The sequence below is a fragment of the Ceratotherium simum genome, chromosome 34 (genome assembly GCF_057802395.1).
Source record: "Ceratotherium simum simum isolate JZ-2026a chromosome 34, ASM5780239v1, whole genome shotgun sequence".
NCBI classification, from domain to species: Eukaryota; Metazoa; Chordata; class Mammalia; order Perissodactyla; family Rhinocerotidae; genus Ceratotherium; species Ceratotherium simum.
Window position 1 is genome coordinate 32,655,138 of NC_141933.1, and position 24,136 is coordinate 32,679,273.

Genomic DNA, 24,136 nt, shown 5'->3' on the forward strand with positions numbered 1-24,136 from the left:
TGGGACGGCGCCACAGCATGGCTTGCCAAGCAGTATGTCGGTGCGCACCCGGGATCCGAACTGGCGAACCCCGGGCCGCCGCAGCGGAGTGCAGGCATTTAACCGCTTGTGCCACCGGGCCAGCCCCTCTTAATTTTTAAAAGATGCAAAATATAGCATTCAGGGGCAAAATGTCATATTGTCATAATTTATTTTAAACTACTCTTTCATTAAAAATTACTTTTTGAAAATAAAATTTGCATTTGGAAGAAGATAAAATTGGAATCATACTGGCTATTATACACCAGAATAAACTCTAAATGGATCATAGATCCAAATGTAGGGTTGCCAATTAAAATGCAGAGTTGCCTACATTTGCCCATTGCAACATACTTATATAAAAAATTATTTGTTGTTCATATGAAATTCAAATTTAACTGGTTGTGCTGTGTTTTTATTTGCCAGTGCTGGCAACCCTATCTACGTGGAAAAAATGAAACTACTGAAATAGTACTAAAATCATGAATGAATTTATTACCTGGGAATGGAGAAAGCCATTCCGTCTTGGTCTCAAAATCCAGAGTGATAAAAGAGCTAAATTTTACTACATAACAAAAAAAAATTTTTTACATGACAAAAAGAAAGAGAAACCAACCACCTGCCCCTCACCCCCAAAGGCCATAAGCACAATTAAAAGATAAATGAGAAATAGGAATGAAATATTTGCAACCTATATAACACTCAGAGTTAATCTCTATAATATAGAGAGCACTCTTAAAAAACAAGACAGTGAAGACCAAAAATAAACAGAAAAATGGGCAAAAAGACATGAACAAACAGTTCAGAGTAAAAGAAAATGACCCTAATATGTATGAAAAGATCATAGTTTCACTTATAATAAAAGGAATGTGAATAAAACTATACTGAGATACCACGACTTACCTATCAGACTGGCAAAAATCCAAGTTTGACAACACACTGCTGAAGAAGCTGTGGGAAAAATAAATACACTGATTTTGGGAGTGCAAAATAGCACAATTCCCATGGAAGAGAGTTTGGTAAGATCTAATAAAATACATGTCTATTTACCCTTTGACTCAGCAATCCCACTTTTAGGAATGTACCCTGAAGATACGTATCCATAAATATAAAACGACATATGCACAAGATTATTTGCTGAAGCATTATTTGTATGGCAAAAGATTGGAAACAACACAGACATCCATTAGTAGGCTTGGGTAAGCTTATGGACATCCATACAGTGAAGTACTGGGGCCAGCCCCGTGGCTTAGCGGTTAAATGTGCATGCTCTGCTGCTGGCAGCCCGGGTTCGGATCCCGGGAGCGCACCGACGCATGGCTTCTCCGGCCATGCTGAGGCTGCGTCCCACATACAGCAACTAGAAGGATGTGCAGCTATGACATACAACTATCTACTGGGGCTTTGGGGGAAAAAAAAATAAATAAATAAAATTAACACACAGTGAAGTACGATGCAAATGTTAAAAAAAAAGATGGAAGAAAATCTTTATTTTCATTATTTCATTCCCTACTTTACTGGTAGGGAGTGACATCCACAATAAACTAAGTAAAAAAAGTGTACAATAGTGTACCTTTTGTGAAAGAAATAAGGTGAAATATATGCATTGCTTATTTTCGCAAAAAGAAACACTAGAAATATTAAACTGAAAACTAATAAAAATGGTTACCTATAGAGGATGGGAATGGGTTTGAGTGGGTGGAGGGGAGCGAGACTGACGTGAAAACTTCTCTGAGAATACCTCTTTACATAGTTTTGATTCTTGAGCCAAATAACGGGGTTTTCAGATTTAAAAATAAAATTACATCTAAAAAAGCCAACATTAAAATTGAAAACAAATGGAAAGAGTTGAACTTAACTATATATCAAATTGCTCCGGTAAACTCCGAGAGAGAAGAATTATTTCAAGTGACTTTTGTACAAGGCATTCTGACTGAACATCCTTAATGTAACATAATCTAAGGACAAAAAGAACTTTAAAGAAATCTTAAACCTCACTCAGCAAATGTATTGTTATTGATTTTTTTGTGTGTGTGTGAGGAAGATCAGCCCTGAGCTAACATCTATTGCCAATCCTCCTCCTTTTGTTTTTTTTTTTCCCCCAAAGCCCCGGTAGATAGTTGTGTGTCATAGTTGCACATCCTTCTAGTTGCTGTATGTGGGACGCGGCCTCAGCATGGCCGGAGAAGCGGTGAGTCGGTGCGCGCCCGGGATCCGAACCCGGGCCGCCAGTAGCGGAGTGCGCGCACTTAACCGCTAAGCCACGGAGGCCGGCCCAGTGTTATTGATATATTGATATTTTAGTATTGGTATTTTAACTTAGAAACTTTTAAATATATTTTGTAGGAACCAAGATTTTCAGTGTAAGAGAAAAGAGATACAAACGTAAAATCAATAAAGAAAAAAATGTTAAATTTGAATTGGAAATCAATATACGAACTCATAATTTAAAAAATACATTTCCTATCTCTGAACACTGAAAAAGCCTAGAAGCAATGACATCCAGTAGCAAAGAGAACATCTATAGCCCACATCTTGAGTCTAATTACTATTCCGAAACTGAAGGAACCAGGATGCCTGAGACTGAGTCCAGGTCTGTGACAAGGAAGGTACAGGTCTGTGACAGGGAAAGTACATAAGTGGGCCTGGGACATCCTGTACCACTAGGCCAAGAAGTTGTCCAAGACTAATGGCATCATGTCAAAAAGACAGAGGATCCACTCACCCTGTATGAAGGGACTCGTATTGGCCCCAAAAGAATAATCATTGCAATTGATTGAAACAACTTAAGTCTTAAAAAACTCATAAATCCACAATGATACTCGAAAAGAGAAAGCCAGAAAAAAAAATTCATTTTTCACTACTTGAAGCTTAATATTAAAGCTTGAAGTTTAATATTAAATTGAACTCTTTACTTCAAAAATTGGTCATTAAAGGGAAAAAATTAAGCATTTACCCTGTTTTTTAAAGGTTAATGAGGAAGACTTTTTCACAGAAGAGCTTTCTATTGATATAGAAGGAATAATGGAATTAGAAAATTTTTATTTAATCACCAAATATTTCATTATTAATTCAGGAAAGATTAATCAACAGACGACCAAACCCTGGTGAAAATTTGCCGGGGAACAGGAAATGGACACCATGCCAAAGTCTTACTCTGCAATTACTTGTTAACTACAAAAAGTGAACTGTACCTAATGGAGAGATCTGATGGTCACCACCTTAAACAAGTGATCAAACTTAGCATCAATCAGTAGTTTGATGTATCTCCTGATGTCATACAAAACGAAGTTCATAGCTATACCTATGACATATTCTTGCCAAAATGTTTAACCTGAATCTAATCACTCCAGAAGATGGAATATTCTTAGAGACAACTGGCCAGCTCTCTTAAAAAATTCATAAAAGATAAAAAGATGAGTGGACTATTTCTAGAATAAAAGAGACTGAAGAGATATAACAACGAAATGCAATGCTTGAAACTTGATTGGATCCTGATTTGTGAAAACTTCCTATAAAGACACTTTTGGGATACCTGGGAAAATTTGAATATGGACTGAATAGTATATATTAGGAAATAATGATTAATTTTTTTAGGTGCTATAATGGTACTGTAGATACGAAGAGTGTCCTCATTTCAGAAAAAACAAACTGAATTATTTTGGGATAAAGTATCATTATGTCTATAATTTACTTTCAAATTATTTTGCAAAAACACAAACTATATCTATAAATACATACATATACAGCAAACATGCCAAGATGTTAGTCAGTAGATCAAGATGGTGGGGATACAGTACAGGTATCTATTGCATTATTCTTTGAATTTTTATCTAAGTTTTTCATTAAAAATATTGCGGAAAAATGGCATTTGAGTCAAACTTTGAAGAATGGAATGTGAATACTATTCTTTTTGTTTGTGTGAGGAAGCTTGGCCATGAGCTAACATCTGACGCCAATGCTCCTCTTTTTGCTGAGGAAGATGGGCCCTGGGCTAACATCCGTCCCCATCGTCCTCTCCTCTAGCCGCCAGAGTACGTCTTGACAAGCGGTGCGCCCGTGCGCACGGGGGAACTGAAGCAGGGAACCCGGGGCCACCGCGCAGAGAGCGTGAACTTACCCACTGCGCCCCCGGGCGGAACCCTGAATACTATTCTTCAGGACTGTTGTTCTTCCATTAGTTCATCATAGACAAACTCAGAAGCAGATAAAAAGAGAAAAATTGTGACAATCTAGAGATAACTACTTTTCATGTTTTGAACTACTGTGTGTATACTATATATTTATACTACACATCCTATTTAATGTACATTGTTTTCGTTTTCTGCTTTTTCACTTAACAATATGATGGATGTTTTTTCTGTCAGTAACTGTATCAGCATCAGCTGACTGGCTGCATGCCATTCCATTATAGAGATACATTTAACTAGTCCTGTATTGTTGGATGGTGTGATAAACATGTTAACATACCTCTTTTGCCTGTGTCTGATTACTGGGAAGGGTAAGAATTCAGGCTGTGGAAAGAGCGGAGGTGAAAAGCTGTGCAGAGGCGCGGCGACTGAGCAGAGTTAAGGCATGTATGGGGAAAGCTGAGAAGTGGACTTGGTCTGGGGCGTAGGCCCCTGTGGGGAAGGAGGGTGGAAGGAGACATCGCATGCTGAGCCTCGAATGGAAGAATCTGAGGAGACTTGCTCTCACGTAATCTCAAACTACGCCAGGTACTGTTTCGAGCACTTTCTCCTGTGTAACTTACCTAAATTGCAAGTACTACTGTTATTCCTATCGTAGGCCAGGAAACTGAGGCTTGGGGAATTTCAGTCGCCCGAAGTCACCCCGCTAGTGAGGAGGTCAGCCCTCTAGTGCGCCGCAGGCAGCACAGACAACGCAGCTCCGGAGCCTGAGCGCTATGATCCCCACCTTGCCGACGAGGAACCACGGTGCGACGCTGAGCCTAAAACGCGGCCTGCCTGTCTTCACAGCCTCAGACACAATAGCAGGTGGTAACGGTGTATGTTAATACGGTTTGATCTGTCCCTCTCATCCCCCAAAAGGGTAAAAAGCATTAGCCGAGACCATAGAAAACCTCGATGGATTCATCTCCAAAATACAGGAGTCATTTCACACGGCATTCCCCCCAAGTGGCCATCTGCCTGAACTGAACTGACTGTAAGTCAGGCTACAGCGGCGTAGATTCCCCACAGCTCGACGATTCCATTCCAAAGGCGCGCAAGCCTCCAGGCGGAACAGCTTCCCGCCTCCCCGCCGGTGGCAGCCAGCGCAGCAGCAGCCTTTTCCACCCAGGGCCGTGACGTCAGCACAGACCTTGGGCCCGCCCCTGGGAGCTCTCTGCTTCTGCGCGCCCGAGTAACCGGCCAGCTGTGCTCTCAGCTCCGCCCGCTGCCCCGGAAGTGAATGCAGAAGCCACACCTCCCTCCTCGGCCGGCAGGGGCGCAGCCATTTTAATTCATAGCTGAGTGGGCGGTGGCGTTTCGTGTTGGCGGTCTGGCTCCGCTGGGCAGGGGGTAACTTGACTGGTTTGGGGGTGGGTTTTAGTTTAATTTTTCTTTTCTAGCTTCGCATCGCGGGCCAGTTCGCACCTTTTAATCAGCTGAGGCCATGTCAGCAGACGGAGCCACGGAACAGGTGAGGAAGGAGAGTGGTGGGGCCTCGTGGCGACCTCTTCTCTCCACGTCTCAGTTGGTCCGAGTACTCCAGCCATGTTCGCCCGAGGAAGGAGTCGCGGGTCTAATGAACCCGCAGGACCGCGTGCAGAGGGGTGATGGGAATGGGAGCAAGATCTGACCGAGATTTAAAATTATTTTTTGGCTTTTCTGTCTTAGGCGCTTATATGAACAAATACTTGACTTAGACAATAGCCGGGAAGCCGCTTCCTGCTGTTTAAATTCGTGGCACTACTCCGATGGGATGCCTGCCTTTGATACCGTTTTGACGTTAGGAATTGATTATTTTAACGTGTACCCGCTGTTTTCGAAAAACTCAACAATATTCCCTCCGTCCCCTCTCCTATATATATTGTACCCAGAAATAGGTTACTAGTTGAAGAAATAATTTAAGATGAAACTAATTGGAGAAATAGATTCTTGCAAGAGCGAATGCAGAAGGAAGTTTGGGAGTAGAGCGTGGTTATGCTGAGATTTGGGAATTTTGTGGCGTTCTCCCGCTTTCTTCTTTCTCTATCCACATTTCATTTTCGTTTTTCCAGCGATACAAATATTGCAGAATTTGATACATCGGAAGTGAGAATAAGTTGTAAAGAAAAGCAGCTGTTTTAGTATTGCATATAAGTGACGCTTAAATATTTTGAAATTCAGATTTTTAGATAAACAGGTTCTTTTGTTCTTTATTCAGAATTTTGTAGGATAGTATTTATCTCTTAGTTTGAAAGAGGAAGCTGATATTTTAAAAGATGTCATTCAATTTGTTTATCGATGTAAGTCCTGGTATGTTTAGGTAAATAATTTTTAAAATGGAGGCTGGCTAGCCTGCGGAGTCTCCATTTCTTGAAATTTCCCTTTGCCATAGCAACGAAATACACTTAGGTTTTCGTTTTTCAAGTCCCCAGCTTATAACGTGGAGGCTGTTCTTGGAGGTTGACAGAGACGAGGCAAAATTCGAGCGTTCCCGTCGAGTAGTCTGGGTGACTGTAAATTGCATTATGTCGAGAAAGTTTGGCTAAACTGAATTTTGTGTTTGCTTGTCGATTGATTTCAGTTCTGAAATCTTCGCAGTGTTTACATTTCACATGCTGTTAGAATAGCCAAAAATGCCAAATCTTAAAATTATATCAAATCTGTTTATATATAACTACCCTTTCTGTTTTTCTGGGCTCATATTTTGTCATCTGAAAGTTGAGGAGGAGTAATGTACTGAGGTTTCATTGCAAGTTTTTGGAATCCATTGTTAATTCTTAAATTTATCTAAAATTGTAATGACACTGAAATGTTGCTATGACCTGGAATAGTTCACAATTGTGGTGTTTTAAATGGGAGAGCTGGTGGTGAAAACTTAAGAGAAAAAAATTTCATCCAAAAGTTTTATTTTGCGAAGTTTAGAACATAGAAAAAAGTTGAGAAAGAGTGCAGTGAACACCTACAGTACAGTTCTTCACTTAGAATCAACAACTATTAAACGTTTTGCTATATTTGCTTTCTCTCTCTGTACGTATTTATTTGAAAGTCAGTGGACACGTTTCAGCATTCTCTTATATAAGGACATTAATGCCGTTCTATGTAACCATAATACCATTTTCCCACCTAAGAAAATTAATAGTAATACCGTATCATTTATAAAATCAAGTCCATATTCAAATTTCCCCAATTGTCCCAAGTGATTCATACAGTTTTTGTTTTTTTTTTTAAATCAGAATTTAATCTGGGTTCACATTACATCATTTGATTATGACTCTTGAATATTTCCTCTGTTTTTGTCTCCCCTAGGATAATGTCTGGTTGAAGAATCCGGGACAGTTTTCTTGTAGGACTTCTCATTTTCTGGGTTTATTTGATTTTTGTGTGTGTGGTGTCATTTAACTTGTCCCTTCATCTTCTGTATTTCCTGAAAACTTTATGTTTAGGTGTAATCTCAGAACTTTGATAATATTTGGGTTAAATATTTTTGGATAGAATACTTTATAACGTTACATCCAAAGGCACTTCATGCTAGGTTGTTCCACTATTTAGTGATGATTAAGTTTGATCACTTGGTTAGGGTAATGACTGTGGATCTCTTCACTGTAAAGGGTTATTTCCCCTTTTGCAGTTAGTAATCTGTGGGTTGATACTATGTTCCTCAATAACCTTTTACCTAGTTATTTATCATCAATTGATAATCATTGAATAAATCAGTTGTTACATTGGAGGTGGGAAATGGTAGTTTTTTAAAAATTCTGGGGGCCGGCCCGGTGGCTTAGTGGTTAGGTGCGCGCCCTCCGCTGCTGGCGGCCCGGGTTTGAATCCCGGGCGAGCACCGATGCACCGCTTCACCGCTTCACCGGCCATGCTGAGGCCGCTTCCCACATACAGTAGCTGGAAGGATGTGCACATAACAACTATCCACTGGGGCTTTGGGGAGAAAAAGGGGGAAAAAAAATTCTGTTATTCTGTCTCTGTTTACTGGCTCATATTTCTCTGTAAAGAAGGAATTTCCTGTGTCCCCCCCCCCCCCCCCCCCCGTCCCTCCTTTTTAAAGATTATCACTGTGGTCTCAAGAGTTTCTTGTATTTAATAGTATGTTAAAATCACCTATAGCCATTTTTCTTTTGGATGCTCAACTTATCCTAACCTTTATGATGGCTCCTGGATCTTTTTTCCATCGATCTAAAAAGATATTTTTGAACATCTGATTACCGACAAAGAGTCATCCTCATATAATCTTTTCTTCAACTTTTTGTTATGTTTCAAACATGCAAAAAAGTAGAGCTTCAACTCATGGTTAATCTTGTTTTTTCCATGCTTTCGCTTGCTCTCCCCACCCCCATTACTTAGAAGCAAATCCCCAAAAATAGGTGTTCTTTTGTGTACTTATTAATGAGGAAAGAAAGATGAAACACTGACAGTGTTGAAACTTGAAACCTGGTTTATTTTGTTGGGTTACCATGAGTACTTACTAGCTGTTAAGGGTTAAGAGCAGTGCCAAACAGTTTTAAAGCCTGAGTGGATGTGTGTGTGGGTTAGGAAGAGGGAGGGAAAGGGCCAAGTATGTATGTTAGATGATGCGTTCTTTGGGCCCCATTATTTTATCTGTTTTTAACAAAATCTTTCTGTAATAGCCTTTCTTACTTTTCCCTCTCCCATTTTATGTGATATTTAGTATACCAGTTTTGGGCAGGCAAATTTCATTTGATCTTTATTGTTAATATTTCCTTTTTTTTTTTTTTTTTTCTTTGCTTGAGGAAGATTCGCCCTGAGCTAAAGTATGTACCAATCTTCCTCTATTTTGTATGTGGGTCGCTGCCACAGCATGGCTGACGAGTGGTGTAAGTCCGTGCCTGGGATCTGAACCCTAGAACCTGGGCCGCTGAGGCAGAGCACACCATTAGGCCATGGGGCCTGCCCCTATTGTTAATATTTCTTGAGAAAAGTGGACTGTATGGAATGTGCTCTTTTGGCAATAATTGTTCCTAAAAGAGATTGATCTTTGTTTACAAAAGTATTGTTTTTCCTTAGAGGTACACAGAAAGGTACTGTTAGGAGAGATTGCCGTCCTTTAGCATCAGGAATACAGGAGTTTCAGGGAGTACAGGAGTTTACATCCTGGATAGACCTTCCAGAATGGCAAAATCTGTATTCATGTTTGTACCTATTAAGTGGACAGTTGCCAAAAACAATTCATAGTTTTAAGCTTTTCTGCCATTGTCTCTAAATCTTTGTTTTTCTTTAGACAAGATCTAGCTGTGAATTTGAGTCTTTTTGTTTTGTTTTGCCGGACGATTGATAATGGTCTGAGAATTGATCTGAAAAGGGATTTGAGTTGGGCAAATATTTAGAGTTTTTAGATTAATGGATAGTTCTTTTTAAAAATAATTTTATTTATTCATTTATTTTTTCCCCCAAAGCCCCAGTAGATAGTTGTACGCCATAGTTGCACATCCTTCTAGTTGCTGTATGTGGGCCGCGGCCTCAGCATGGCGGGAGAAGCAGTGCATCGGTGCGCGCCCGGGATCCGAACCCGGGCCGCCAGTAGCGGAGTGCGCACACTCAACCGCTAAGCCACGGGGCCGCCTCTTGCCCTTCTGGTTTTACTCAATATTTACTGATTAAAAACTATCCATTAGGGCCGGCCCCGTGGCTTAGCGGTTGAGTGCGCGCACTCCGCTACTGGCGGCCCGGGTTCGGATCCCGGGCGCACAGACGCACCGCTTCTCCCGCCATGCTGAGGCCGCGGCCCACATACAGCAACTAGAAGGATGTGCAACTATGGCGTACAACTATCTACTGGGGCTTTGGGGGGAAAAATAAATAAATAAATAAAATTATTTAAAAAAAAAACAAACCAGAAGGGCAAAACTATGTCCTAATTGATGTTTTCTAACGTTTCACTTAATTTATCTAGTGAATTAGTATCTTGGCTACTCTTGGTCTAAAGAAGTCCTATTTTTCAAATTCTAAAAGATTAAGATTTTTATTTGTAGTTTGTAGCTATTTATTTCCTAGGGGATGAATAAGCAAATTTAATAAGCAAATATGATAAGTATAATTACTTGAACCAATAACCTTTGGCCTATTTTTACTTTTTTAAGTTTTTGAATTGTTTGCATGTTCAGTAGATTTTTAGTCTTTGGAAAGGTTGAAGAGGTTATTGCTTTATATTTCAGGATACGTATTTAAATTCATTCACAATAAAACATCTAGTAGAGTTCTGTTGCACTGGTAAAGGAACCCAGGACTAAGCTGGCATCCAGTTCTAATGTGACACCTGTCACATAAAATGCTTTATTCTCTAGGCGTGTGAATTGGCTCAGTTACTACTTGCAGATATTTCTGCAGAGTGCTGCCCTGCTTTTTAATTTTGAAAAAGGTTGACTACCAAGAGAAACTTAAGACTTCAAGTGTATGGTATAGTATATGCAATTTTCTTAATGTTTTAGCAAAAAAATAGAAGACTTGGAATGACTTAGGTCTGATGCCACTTTATTTTTAAGGAAACATAACATTTAGAAAAAATGTGTTTATGGAACAGATAGATTAGGTAGTGTTTCTCAAGATGGAGTTCATGTCTATTGCATCATAGTCACATAGGTGTTTTATAAAAGTATAGGTGCCTGCACCTTAATTTCAGACAGACTGTATCCGATTCTGAGAGTGGTGCTGAGAATCTTCACTGGAAACAAGTACCACAGGTGATTTTTATATAAACGAAAACTTGCAAACCACTTAGTTAGGGGTTGAAGATACTTGGATCTTAAAAGTTGTTTTTGAATACCTCCTTGATAAAATAAGTGGAGGAAAAAAGATGCAGATTATTTGAGGATGGTTAGGCTTATTTTACTGATTTTCCTTCCCCTACTGTAATTAGATAGTCATTACCCTTAATAGTGGAAAACACTCATTACAAAACCAGATTTGAGACGCATCTCTGTTTGTTCTGTTGGTCATGGTCAAGAGCTTATTTAGGTTTAAGTCCTTTAACTTGCCACCTCCCTCCCCACTTTGGACATTTATCACTTGGATTAAATTTTCACTGATCTTTATTTATTTTTTTAAGATTTTATTTATTTATTTATTTTTTTCCCCCCAAAGCCCCAGTAGATAGTTGTACGTCATAGTTGCACATCCTTCTAGTTGCTGTATGTGGGACTCGGCCTCAGCATGGCCGGAGAAGCGGTGCCTCGGTGAGCGCCCGGGATCCCAACCCGGGCCGCCAGCAGCGGAGCGTGCGCACTTAACCGCTAAGCCACGGGGCCAGCCCTCACTGATCTTTATTTTAACTTAATTTCGGTATGACATCTAGCATAACACTCTCCCCATTTACCACAAAAATAGACAGCTATTTGAAGAAAGAGAACTACCTTTTTTTTCCTGTCCAAGTTTTACTTCCCTGGTGAGAATGGGAAGAGGAAATTTTATTTTATTCTTTCAATCATTAATAGAATAGTGTCAGTCACTTCTCCACCCTCCTCCCCCAGTTAACAAGTCCCTATTGTAAATTAAGATGCCATATAGAAAGAAAGTTGATTTGCAGTTTTAGTAAAGCTTAACTAATAGAGAGTTTTGCAGAGGCTACATGACATGTCCACAATTATATGAAAAGGCTATTAAAAATACTTCTCCCTTTTCCAGCTATATAACTGTACTTACGTGGTCATATACTTCATCCAAAACAATATATTGCAGTAGATGGCAAGCAGAAGCAGATAATATCTTCTATTCAGCCAGACACTAAAGAGATCACAAAAATGTAAAACAGTGCCATTGTTTTCACTATTTATTTGTTTTGGAAAATATTTTTAAATAAAATTAAGGAGTTTATTATTTTAAAATGAATTAACAAATACTTTTAAATTTTTTGTGTTAATTTCTAATGTGATAATGTTGATAGATATAACCCACATTTTTAGAAAATCTCTTTGGTTCCTTAGTTTTTAAGAGTGCAGAGCGATTCTTTACAAAAAGTTTGAGAACCGTTGAAATAGTGCATGCTGCCTGTGAGGCCATTAGTTCTATTTCTGAATTAGCTTCACATTACAAACAAAAGGTTAAACATGGGGGCCAGGGCTGTCCTGGTGGCGCAAGTGGTTAAGTGTGCGCACTCCGCTGTGGCGGCCCGGGATTCGCCGGTTCGGATCCCGGGCGCACACCGATGCACTGCTTGGCAAGCCATGCTGTGGCGGCGTCCCATATAAAGTGGAGGAAGATGGGCATGGATGTTAGCCCAGCGCCAGTCTTCCTCAGCAAAAAAAAAAAGGGGGGGGGATGGGCAGATGTTAGCACAGGGCTGATCTCACAAAAAAAAAAAACCAACATGGGGGCCAGCCCCATGGCTTAGCGGTTAAGTGCGCGTGCTCCGCTACTGGCGGCCCGGGGTTCGGATCCCGGGCGTGCACCTGCGCACCGCTTCTCCGGCCATGCTAATGCCGCGTCCCACATGCAGCAACTAGAAGGATGTGCAACTATGACATACAACTGTCTACTGGGGCTTTGGGGAAAAAAAACGAGGAGGATTGGCAATAGATGTTAGCTCAGTGGCGGTCATCCACAGCAAAAAGAGGAGGATTAGCACTGATGTTAGCTCAGGGCTGATGTTCCTCACCAAAAAAAAAAAAAAAAAAAAAAAGTTAAACATGAAAAGTGAAAAGACAACCCCCTGAATGGGAGAAAATTTTTGTAAATCATACATTTGATATGGGACTTGTATCTATAGTATATAAAGGACTATTGCAATTCAGTAATGAAAAGATAACCCAACTAAAAATGGGCAAGGAATCTGTATAGACATTTCTCCAAAGATGGATAAATGGCCAATAAGAACATGAAAAATGCTCAGTTTCATTAGCCATCAGGGAAATGTGGGTCAAAACCACAATGTGATACCACTTCACACCCGCTAGGATGGTTATAATCATCAAAAAGACAGACAATAAGTAGTGTTGGTGAGGATGTAGAGAAATTGAAACCCTCATACAGTGCTGATGGGAAAATAAAAAGGTTCAGTCGCTTTGTTAAACAGTCTGGCAGTTCTTCAAAATGTAAAACATAGAATTACCATATGACCTAGCAATTTCACTTCTAGATATGTACCTAAGAGAAAACACAAAATGAGCTCCACTCAAAAACTGGAAATGATCCAAATGTCCATCAACTGATGAATAAATGTGGGATATCCATACAATAACAGAATATTATTTGGCAATAGAAAGGAAAAGTAGTGATATATGATAAAACATGAACCTTGAAAACATGTAAAGTGAAAGCCAGAAACAAAAGAACGTGTATTGTATGATATTTACATGAAATACCTGCACATGAATGGAGGCAGAAAGTAGATTGGTGGTTGCCTAGGGCTAGGGGCCTGGGAAATGCGAATGACTGTTCCTGGATACGGGTTTCTTTTTGGAGTGATAAAATTTTTTAAAATTTATTGTGATGGTTGCACAACTCCAAATATACTAAAAATCATTGAATTGTACACTTTCAGTGGGTGAGTTGTGTGGTATGTGATTGTCTCAATAGAGTCATTATTAAAAAAGAAATTAAAAAGGTCAAACACATAATGGATTTACCCTACCTCCATACTTTTAGCCAGTTGTGCACATTGTTATTCACAGACAAAATAAATTCGTTGATATTTTAGCGATACACTACTAGAAAAACAATTCATGGAACAGATGTTAGAGATAGTTCCTCAGTAACATTTTCTCCCTGTACAAAAAAAAGCACATCATCTAGTTCACAATTTTTTCTGATTTTTTTACCATTTGAAATAGTATATGTTGGTATATATCTCTTTATACTCCATACAGTTGTATTATTTTTCTGGTTTTTAAAATTGTGCAAATCAAAGTTCGCAAAGTCCTGCTAATATCATTGGTAATGTGCGTGCGTTGAGATCTAGATGTCCAGCTTTTGTTCTGCTCATTTGATTCGGGGTCCCATCCTGCTTCCCATTAACATCCTTTATAAAGAATGATAATGGGATTATAGTTTATTCCAAAGGCAAAAGCTGGATTTTGAAAGAGTTTCTTATAGTAATGTGTTTTTGGGATGTCCAAGCATGGGGCAGCTGTTTTTTTGCTGTACTAAGCAGAGTTCTGACTTCATTCTGTTACAAATGGGCACTGGAAACTTGCCGTAAGTTTTCCTGAAGTGACTTATTCCTCTGATCTGGGAACATATTCAGGAAATAATTCAACTCCATTTCTTATGGAAGCCCAGTCTCCTTGTAGATTCTAGAAAACTGTTCAGTTTTCCTTTGCCCTATAGAAATTTGGTAACCAGGCCAGAAAACAAAAATGTTATGCTGTTGGCTACCCAACTGGTTCATAGCTGTGATGCTGGATGATTTTTTTCTTGTGGGAATTAAATGTGGCCGTAACTAGCAGAGTAAGTTTTGGCCATTTTGGTTTGGGTCCGTTGTTAATTAATGCAATTGATTGAGAATTATCCATATAGATTGTTTTATGAACATTTAACTACATCCTTGGGCAGAGGAAGATATTTAGGGATGTAACAGATTCTGAAAAGAGCTGAGCTGGTTCTGCCAGATTCTAACTGGATTTTGGGCAGACTATGTAATTTAATTATATTTCTTACTCTGAAATAGGGTTATTAATTATTTAACAAGGAGTAATGATTAATGCCTGACATAGTAGATGCTCAGCAAATGTTTTTACATCTGATCTCCTATGTCCTTTGCGTGAGTTCTTAGGTCCATGGTAACCCCTTCCTTCAGGTGTCTGTGGATAGAATTTTAGAGTTTCCATGAACTTGGTTGGGGAAAATAAAATGCATTATTTTCACTAATCTCTAAATGAAACTGAGCCTTTCCTTCTATTATGAATGTAGGCGAGAAACCACACCAGTACTGTTAGCAACACCTCTGACTGGGATATAAATTGAAGATATTGTTGCAGTCATCACTAGACTCACCACTACATCTTGTTATTTAATGTGTTAAGCGTCTACTACTATATAAAACTTGTTCAAAAAGCATTTCAGTAATTATATTTCAATATAATTGGTTTCCTTTGAAATCCCTCATAGTTTGTTTTGTATATTTAAGAATGTTATTTTGAGTAAGGATAGGCTTTGCTAGACTGCAGAAAGGTTCTGTGGCACCAGAAAAAGGTTAGGAACCCCTGGAGAACCATGGTTTTCAACTGAAGCTGCACATTAGAACCAACTGGAAAGTTTTAAAAACGTAGTGATGGTCCAGGCCCATTTCTAGAGATTCTGGTTTAATTGATCTGGAGTGGGGCTTGAGCATCTTTTTACATCGCCTTTCCTCCAGCTGATTGTAATGTGCTGCCAGGGTTGAGAAACACTAAATGAAGGGCTTATTTAGTATGGAGACATTTATATTTCTTGACTGTAATTATGCTGGTCAAATATTAGATGCCATTTTCTGAGTTTTTTGTTGGTAGGTTAATTTTCAGCAAGTGGATCTTGAGTGATTTGCCCTCCTGTCAGACTGTTGAAACGCTAGTTGTTAGCATTGATTAAAGCAATTCAAGTGTAGGTTAGCTGTTTAGTTCCTGATTTAAAGTTCCTGTATCAGATTTACTTCTTTTATTTATTTGTTTGTTTGTTTATTTATTTATTTTTCCCCCCAAAGCCCCAGTAGATAGTTGTATGTCATAGTTGCACATCCTTCTAGTTGCTGTACGTGGGACGCGGCCTCAGCATGGCTGGAGAAGCGGTGCGTCGGTGCGCACCCGGATCCGATCCCGGGCCGCCAGTAGCGGAGCGCGCGCACTTAACCGCTAAGCCATGGGGTCGGCCCCAGATTTACTTCTTATTTTATGATTAACGTTTTAGAATTGATATCTTATGATTTAAGATCCTAGTTTATTTTAAAATATATATATTTTTTGTGTGTGAGGAAGATCAGCCCTGAGCTAACATCTGATGCCAATCCTCCTCTTTTTTCTGAGGAAGACTGGCCCTGAGGTAACATCTGAGCCCATCTTCCTCTACTTTATATGGGAAGCCGCCACAGCATGGCTCGACAAGCAGCTTGTCATTGCGCGCCCGGGATCCGAACTGGTGAACCCCGGGCCGCCGCAGTGAAGCGCGCGCACTTAACCGCTCGCGCCACTGGGCCGGCCCCTTAAAATATTTTTTAAGTTTTTTTTTCAAGAAGTAAACCCTTTATAAGTGGTCTTTATTTTGTTGTATCCCAAGTGCCCTTTCAACAATGTCTGGCACATACTGGACACTGAGCAAATATTTTTCAGGTGAATAGTAAAAATTCAACAGCAGAAGAGTATACAGTGTATAGTAAGTGTATATGGAGTGTGTGTCTCTCCCTCCCCGGCTGCTCTGCCTTTTTTTTAACCCAGTACTGTGGTGATTGTTCCATGTTGCTATCTATAGACCTGCCCTGCCTTGTTCTTTTTAGTGACGATTCCATAATTTATTTAACCAGTTCTTTTACACATGATTGTTTATTTCTAGTCTTGTGCAACAACAAAGAACCTATTAGCTATTCTTCTATAGCTATTATTAGCTAACCTGTAATGACTGTTCTTCAGTATACATCTTTGTGTGCAATGTGCAGTAGGATAAGTTGCCAGAAGTGGAATTCCGAGTCAGACATTCATATTAAATTTTGATCGGTTTACTCTTTGCCCCTGTCAACAATGTGAGAATGTCTGTTTTTACGTACCTCTGCCAGTGCAATGTTAATTATAAAACGTTTGATCTCTGTCTTATGGTTTACATTTGTATTTCTTTTGAGTGTTTTTTTTTTTTTTTTTTTTTAAAGATTTTATTTATTTTATTTTTCCCCCCAAAGTTGTATGTCGTAGCTGCACATCCTTCTAGTTGCTGTATGTGGGACTCGGCCTCAGGATGAACGGAGAAGTGGTGCCTCGATGCGCACCCGGGATCCGAACCCGGGCCACCAGCATCGCAGCGCGCGCACTTAACCACCAAGCCACAGGGCCGGCCTCTTTTGAGTGTTTAAAGTTCATTGTTACTTCTCTTTCTATGAACTGTTCGCATACTTTGCCCATTTTCTTTTTTTTTTTATTTGTGACTTACTGTAGAGTTAACTGACTCATAGATAAAGCACTTAGTTCATATTTTACATTTAGTTGCTTATGAATCTTGTCTAGTTCTTGCCCCATACATTTTTTAGAAGGTTATTTACCCATTATAGAACTTCATTAATTATAGAATCAGAACCTAGTTTTTGCCTCTGGGCAATCTAGTCTTTGTCCTAAGGAGAAATAGCTGGATTCAATCTGTAGCCTATTCCAAGTGCCAAAAGAACATTAGGTAAAACTAAAAATAAAAAATGTAAAAACTATTTAGAAACCTCTCTGGCTATCTATAAATCTGTCAGATTTTACAAGAATCGTTAAATATTGACAATGGTTATAGCAGAGGGAATAAGTATTATTTGCTCTCTCTGATGTTGTGGTGTTGCAATCAGAAAAGCATTTAGCTTTGTATAACAATAGTTGGTTAATGCTGCAAATTAACTAAGGCAAACATTTGCTTTGAGCAAAAATAAAACCAACAGAGTGTATCTGACCACCATTGTGATAAGCTTTTTAATGAAATATAGATGGAATATAAAACATTTTTCAAATTCTAGCAAGATATTTAAAATGGTACTCCACCTATAAGTAAAAAATCTGGCTGCGTTACTTTATGAAAATCAAAATGACTTATAAATACCATATAACATTTGATACATTTAAATTGGCAGAATGGTGATTTTCTTTAGTTTTTGTTGGATAGGTTGCCCATTTTCTTTTTGAGTTGCTGGTCTTTTATTGACTAAACTTTGTATTAACAAATTTTGTACTTTGCCATATGTGTTGGGGATACTTTTTATTTGTCTTTTGACTTTGATTATACTTTTCTCATGCACAAATTTAAACTTTATGAATTAAATTTACTCTTTTCAAAGGCTTCTGAAGAGCCTTTCCCATACAAAGATACACTTCAGCATGTTTTCCTCTAGTTCTTTTTTGTGTTTTTGTTTTTAATGTTTAAATCTTTGCTCTCTCTGAAATTTACTTTGGTAGAAAGGGTAAAATAGGAATTCAACTTTATTTTGAAAAAATTGACTTTGCATGTCTTCTAACAGATGACTATACAGTTATTCTAACACCATACATTGAATAATCCACCATTCTTATTTGAAATGCCACCTTTATTATTTGCTACAGTTTTAGTTTCTTGAGCAAGCTGTTTATAAAGCTCTTGTATATTAGTAAAATATGATAATTTTGATACAAAATTACATTAGTCTTTTAAAACTTGTTTTTCTTTCTAAGTAAATGTACACTTATTGGTGGTGGAAACTAATTTATTTCAAAGAAAAGAGTATATTTCTTCTAGGTAATGTTTTTTCCTAAACAGATGACCTTAAAAATTTTTTCCCAACTGATGTTTTAACGGAATTGTTCTAAGAGATATTAATTGCCTCTAAAAAAAATGGAGAAAAAGAAAGGTGTTAGAGGGGCCGGCCCCGTGGCTTAGCTGTTCAGTGTGCGCGCTCGGCTGCTGGCAGCCTGGGTTCGGATCCCGAGCGCACACCGACGCACTGCTTCTCTGGCCATGCTGAGGCGGCGTCCCCCATACAGCAACTAGAAGGATGTGCAACTATGACATACAACTATCTACTGGGGCTTTGGGGAGAAAAAAGAGGAAGATTGGCAATAGATGTTAGCTCAGGGCCGGTCTTCCTCAGCAAAAAGAGGAGGATTAGCATGGATGTTAGTTCAGGGCTGATCTTCCTCACACAAAAAAAAATAAATAAAAATAAATAAAAAAGAAAGGTGTTAGGGGCAGTGCTTCCCTCTCTATCCCTTGAATATTATTCATGTGTATTGCCATATTATAGATTTCAAGAAGTCCTGTAAAAAGGCAAACCAAAACTTCGTAGAAAGTAGCATTTATCTGACTTACTTGAGTGCCACTTTCTTTTTCCGGTATACAGTAGTATTCTGAACAACAATTGGAGAAGTAATAATTGTGTTTATGCCTAGATGCCAGCTACTATTTTAAGTATTAAGGTTTTTTTTTTTTTTTTTGATCCTTTATTGAAAAAATAATATACACATGTTATTAAAAAGGCTCCTTTTCACTTCCAGGGTTTCAGGCCCCCTCTTCAGCATCAATCACTCTTAGCAGTTCTCCTGCATCTTTCCAGTAAGCTTGTTTGTCCAAGCTCATATTTATGAAAATATATCTCCCTTTGAAACATGAAAGGAAACATTACTCAGTGCTTTTTCACATAACACTAAATCTTGGCAATCATTTTATATCAGTACATATATGTGCTCACTGCATGCTCTCCAGCAGGACAGAACCATTACATGGATGACCTATATTCTATTTAACCAGTTCTCTATGATGATAGGTTAGGTTGTCTCTAGGATTTGGGTACTACAGACAATGCTGCAATGCACATCATTGTGTATACTTTTTTTTTTTTATTGATGTTTTAATGGTTTCTAATATTGTGAAATTTTGGGTTGTACATTTTTGTTTGTCCATCACCATATATATGACTCCCTTCACCCCTTGTGCCCACCCCCCACCGCCCCTGGTAACCACAGTTCAGTTTTCTCTGTCCATGTGTTGGTTTATATTCCACATATGAGTGAGATCATACAGTGTTTGTCTTTCTCTTTCTAGCTTATTTCACTTAACATAATACGCTCCAGGCCCATCCATGTTGTTGCAAATGGGATGATTTTGTCTTTTTTTATGGCTGAGTAGTATTCCATTGTATATATATACCACATTTTCTTAATCCAGTCGTCAGTCGAGGGACCCTTAGGTTGCTTCCACTTCTTGGCTATGGTGAATAATGCTGCAATGAACATAGGGGTACATAAGCTTCTTTGGATTGTTGATTTTAGGTTCGTTGGATAGATTCCCAGTAGTGGGATGGCTGGATCATAGGGCATCTCTATTTTTAATTCTTTGAGGAATCTCCATACCGTTTTCCATAGAGGCTGCACCAATTTGCATTCCCACCAGCTGTGTATGAGGGTTCCTGTTTCTCCACATCCTCTCCAACATTTGTTGTTTTTTGTCTTGGTGATTATAGCCATTCTAACAGGCGTGAAGTGGTATCTTAGTGTTGTTTTAATTTGCATTTCCCTGATGATTAGTGATGTTGAGCATCTTTTCATGTGCCTATTGGCCATCTGTATATCTTCCTTGGAGAAGTGTCTGTTCATTTCCTCTGCCCTTTTTTTGATCGAGTTGTTTGTTTTTTTGTTGTTCAATTGTGTGAGTTTTTTTATATATTAAGTATTAAGTTTTTAAGGTTATATTTCTACAGTAAAAAATAAAACTACCATCTTAATGGTTTAGAAAATATAGAAAGACAGAAAGGGAAAAAAAAAATCACAATACTTGTCACCACTCATCACCCAAACGTAACCACTAAATATTTTAGTACAATCTTTTTAATCTCTTTTATTGCAGATTCCTTTTATAGTTTTCATTATGCTATATATACAATTTGTGAATCATGTTTTTAAAACTTTTACATCAAAATAAAATTTCCATGTCATTTCATGCTTTTTCTTTGTGGGTCAGGATGAATGTTCTATAGCAGTGTTTCTCACAGTTGATCTAGGGACCCTGGGAGTTCCTAAGACATTCAGAGGGTCTGAGTTCAGACTGTTTCATAATAAATTTAAGACATTATTTGCCGTTTTCACTCTTAGTTGCTCATGAGAGTACAGTAGAATTTTTACATGATGTGATATTGCAGCAGATTGAATGCAGAAGCAGATACGAAAATCTGGTTACATTTTTTAAGCCAGGCATGAAATGGATTTGCAAATATGTAAAACAAGGATATTATTCTCACTGAATTTTTAATAATTATTTTTCATAAATGTTATTTATGTTAACATGTAAATAATTTTGTTATTTATATATAAATAAATATTTAACATTTTCTCAGTTTTAATTTCTAATATGGTAAATATTGAAATAACCCACATAAGCAACAGCTCTTTGGCATACTTAATTTTTAAGAGTATAAAAGCGATCCTGAGACCACCGGGTTTGAGAACTGCTGCTCTATAGTATGTAATAAAAAAAGATGGGTTTGTTTACATTTAAAAATGTCTTTTAAAAGTATATGATCACTTAATTTCATTTTTTGCAAGTGACTTATAACGTATATATAGATTTCAGAAACTACAAATCTCTTTTTTAAGAGGACATTTTAATGCTTTGTATTGTGATACTGCATTTGAGACTGTTATATTGTGCTCGAATTAAATTAGGCATGAGATTTTTTTAAAACAGTAACGTTAGTTCCTTATTTTTCTCCCCCCAGGCAGCTGAGTATGTCCCAGAGAAGGTGAAGAAAGCCGAAAAGAAATTAGAAGAGAATCCATATGACCTTGACGCTTGGAGCATTCTCATTCGAGAGGCACAGGTTTAGTGATATAGGATTACATTTCCTTCTCTATGGGTCCAATCACACTACTTGGTTCTGCAGTAAATAGTATTTTCATAATCTTAACATTGTAAATGCTGTTTATTGGTTTTCAATTTTAGAATCAACCTATAGACAAAGCACGGAAGACTTATGAACGCCTTGTTGCCCAGTTCCCCAGTTCTGGCAGATTCTGGAAACTGTACATTGAAGCAGAGGTTAATATTTTATTTTATTTTTTCTTATATAGCATCTGATGGGAATTGCAGCATACACTATAGTGATAGAAAACAAGTTAGGAACATAGATAGCACAACTAGGATGAGGAGGATTTAAATGTTTCTTGCCTTTATTTTGTAAAATAGGTATGAAGGAGTAATTAAAATGAATTTTTGAAATTTGGGTCTTGACAAGCTGATGATTGTTGCATTTTGGAGTTGCAACAACATTAAAACAGTTTCAATGGTATTGGAGTGCTTTAGCCTTTTATTTACTTGTCATGTGTCAATTTATTGCCTCCTGTGTCATTTATTTAGAGCTCATTTTTCTTTTTATTCCTACTTACAAACTAATGTGAATGGTATAAGAAAATACAGAAATGTTAACTTAGTTTCATAGAGTATTTTGAGTGTCTGGTGAAATGAAACATTTAGGTGAAAAATTATTTCAGATTTTAATTTTGTGAAAATGCGTGGTTTGTCAATAAATGTAAGCACTTCAATAATTTAAAGAAAAGTTTTTCTGTAGGACAAAGTTTACGTTTTACAGGAATAAGCCAATGTGACTCAGACCTATGTAATCATAATTTACCCAATGATGCTTTGATTTCTTTTTCTTCTTGCTTTGTAACTGTCTTGAAATTTGAAGTCAGGCATATTTATTTTAAAGAGTAAGGGCCCCATTCTTGATTATGATTAGAAGGGAAAAATTCATTTTTGAAGACTGGAATTAGTAGTCAAGATGATAATAAAGTGTTAATGTATCTATAACAATTGGCATCAAGTTATCATTTTTCAGGTTATAAATTAATGGGATGGAAGGAGTGAGATGGGAATAACTGATATCCACATTAAGCTGAAATGATATCCACTTCTTTTTATAACTTATACTAATGAAGTATTCTTATTTTGAATATTAATTTTATAATATAAATTCTCAACATAATCAAGTACACTGCAGCCTCATCATAGCATTTTCCACAGTAGCTGAAATTTGATAATATATGGGTCTGTTTGAACCCGTTCAAAGGGCTTTACTCATCAGTGGTACTGAACAGACTTCAACACAACACAGTGTCACCTGTGATGTGTCCCTCAGAATGGACCCAACCAACAGCAGATTTAAATTGAGGCTACAGTGTACTCATTGTACTTGTGTTATCGTTTATATTGTATTACTTTGGGAGGAGGAGAATTAGTGGACAATAGCAGGAACATTGCATGTGTGTTAAAATTTTATGTGTGGTTGTGTATGTGGTATGTCTGTCTGTGTGTTTGTATGTGTGAGAGAGACTGTACCTTATGTGGAGTCTGGTTGTGGTTTTGGCCCAAGACCATATCCTTAAGGTTTCATCACTTAACCTTGAGGACCATTTCTTTCCTTAATATATTTAATCATCAGAGTAGACTGGCACGAAATTCACCAGGTAAGTGAATAGGTCTGTCTGAAGTATGCTGGAGCCAGTGCTGCTTTGTAATACTCATTAAAGCAAGGAACCTGGAGCACCTGTACTTGGTCTGCATTCTAGTTTGACTTTATAAACACATTAGCCTATGTGAAACTCATCAGAAATGAACATAATTGGTACATAATAGTTTTTGTATAGTGAAATAGTACTTTCTGAGTTTTAGAAATTTCCGTTTATCAAGTATTCAGGCATTATTCATGCATTTTATTATACCATAAATTAAACTGAAATTGGCAAATAGATACTCCATTCTGTAAGTATAAACACAATTGTGTCTGTTTCTACCATATCCTAGTTAAAAATATGAACTGCATTCTAAGAAAGAATTCTAAGACAGACCAGATGTTATTCCAAGGGGCTGAACGTTGTCTAAATAACAGGCCCATTTCATGTTATTTCAGAGCTGCTAGCAGTTGCCTGATTTATTTAGTTGGTTATGGTTGCAGTTATTTCACACAGATACACAAACACACACAAATATGAATGTATGTGTAAAACATCTTTTGAGAAAAAATGGTAAAGAATATATGTGTATTTTGTAAAATTTCTATTTCTGGTTTAGGAATTAAGATGTTAAATTGAATGCTGATGTCAGAAACACATACCCTGAGCTGTTTTTTCCCCAATTGCTCTTTACTTTTCTATTTTCATATTTTGTACTTTATTTAGCCTGTGAGAGGCTAAAGTTTTCTTTGGTCATATCACCCAGGTGGCCTTTAATATTTCTGGAGAAGACACATAACCCATTTATAATACATTAAAATCTGAAGTCATAATAAGAATGTCTTTACGTTAAAGGTAATACTAACAGTGTTTACATAACATCCT

At 37.8% G+C, this 24,136-nt stretch overlaps 1 protein-coding gene and 1 long non-coding RNA gene across 5 annotated transcripts in view; one reads left to right on the forward strand and one right to left on the reverse strand.

Annotated features, from left to right (window-relative positions):
* The window catches only part of LOC147912672 (uncharacterized), a 67,982-nt gene extending 62,691 nt beyond the window's left edge, over nucleotides 1–5,291 (reverse strand). For 3 of the 4 annotated variants that reach the window (XR_015549774.1, XR_015549775.1, XR_015549777.1), the window contains exons 1-2: nucleotides 4,772–5,291; nucleotides 922–969 (exon numbers count right to left, since the gene is read on the reverse strand). This is a non-coding gene — a long non-coding RNA (uncharacterized LOC147912672). The remainder of the gene's footprint in view (nucleotides 1–921; nucleotides 970–4,771) is intronic. The other variant, XR_015549776.1, reaches the window with a different exon arrangement.
* Nucleotides 5,292–5,519: 228 nt separating this feature from the next.
* The window catches only part of CSTF3 (cleavage stimulation factor subunit 3), a 71,209-nt gene continuing 52,592 nt past the window's right edge, over nucleotides 5,520–24,136 (forward strand). The window contains exons 1-3 of the mRNA XM_004436839.3: nucleotides 5,520–5,661; nucleotides 21,520–21,621; nucleotides 21,744–21,839. Coding sequence (XP_004436896.1) covers nucleotides 5,635–5,661; nucleotides 21,520–21,621; nucleotides 21,744–21,839 — 225 coding nt within the window. The 5' untranslated portion in view covers nucleotides 5,520–5,634. The remainder of the gene's footprint in view (nucleotides 5,662–21,519; nucleotides 21,622–21,743; nucleotides 21,840–24,136) is intronic.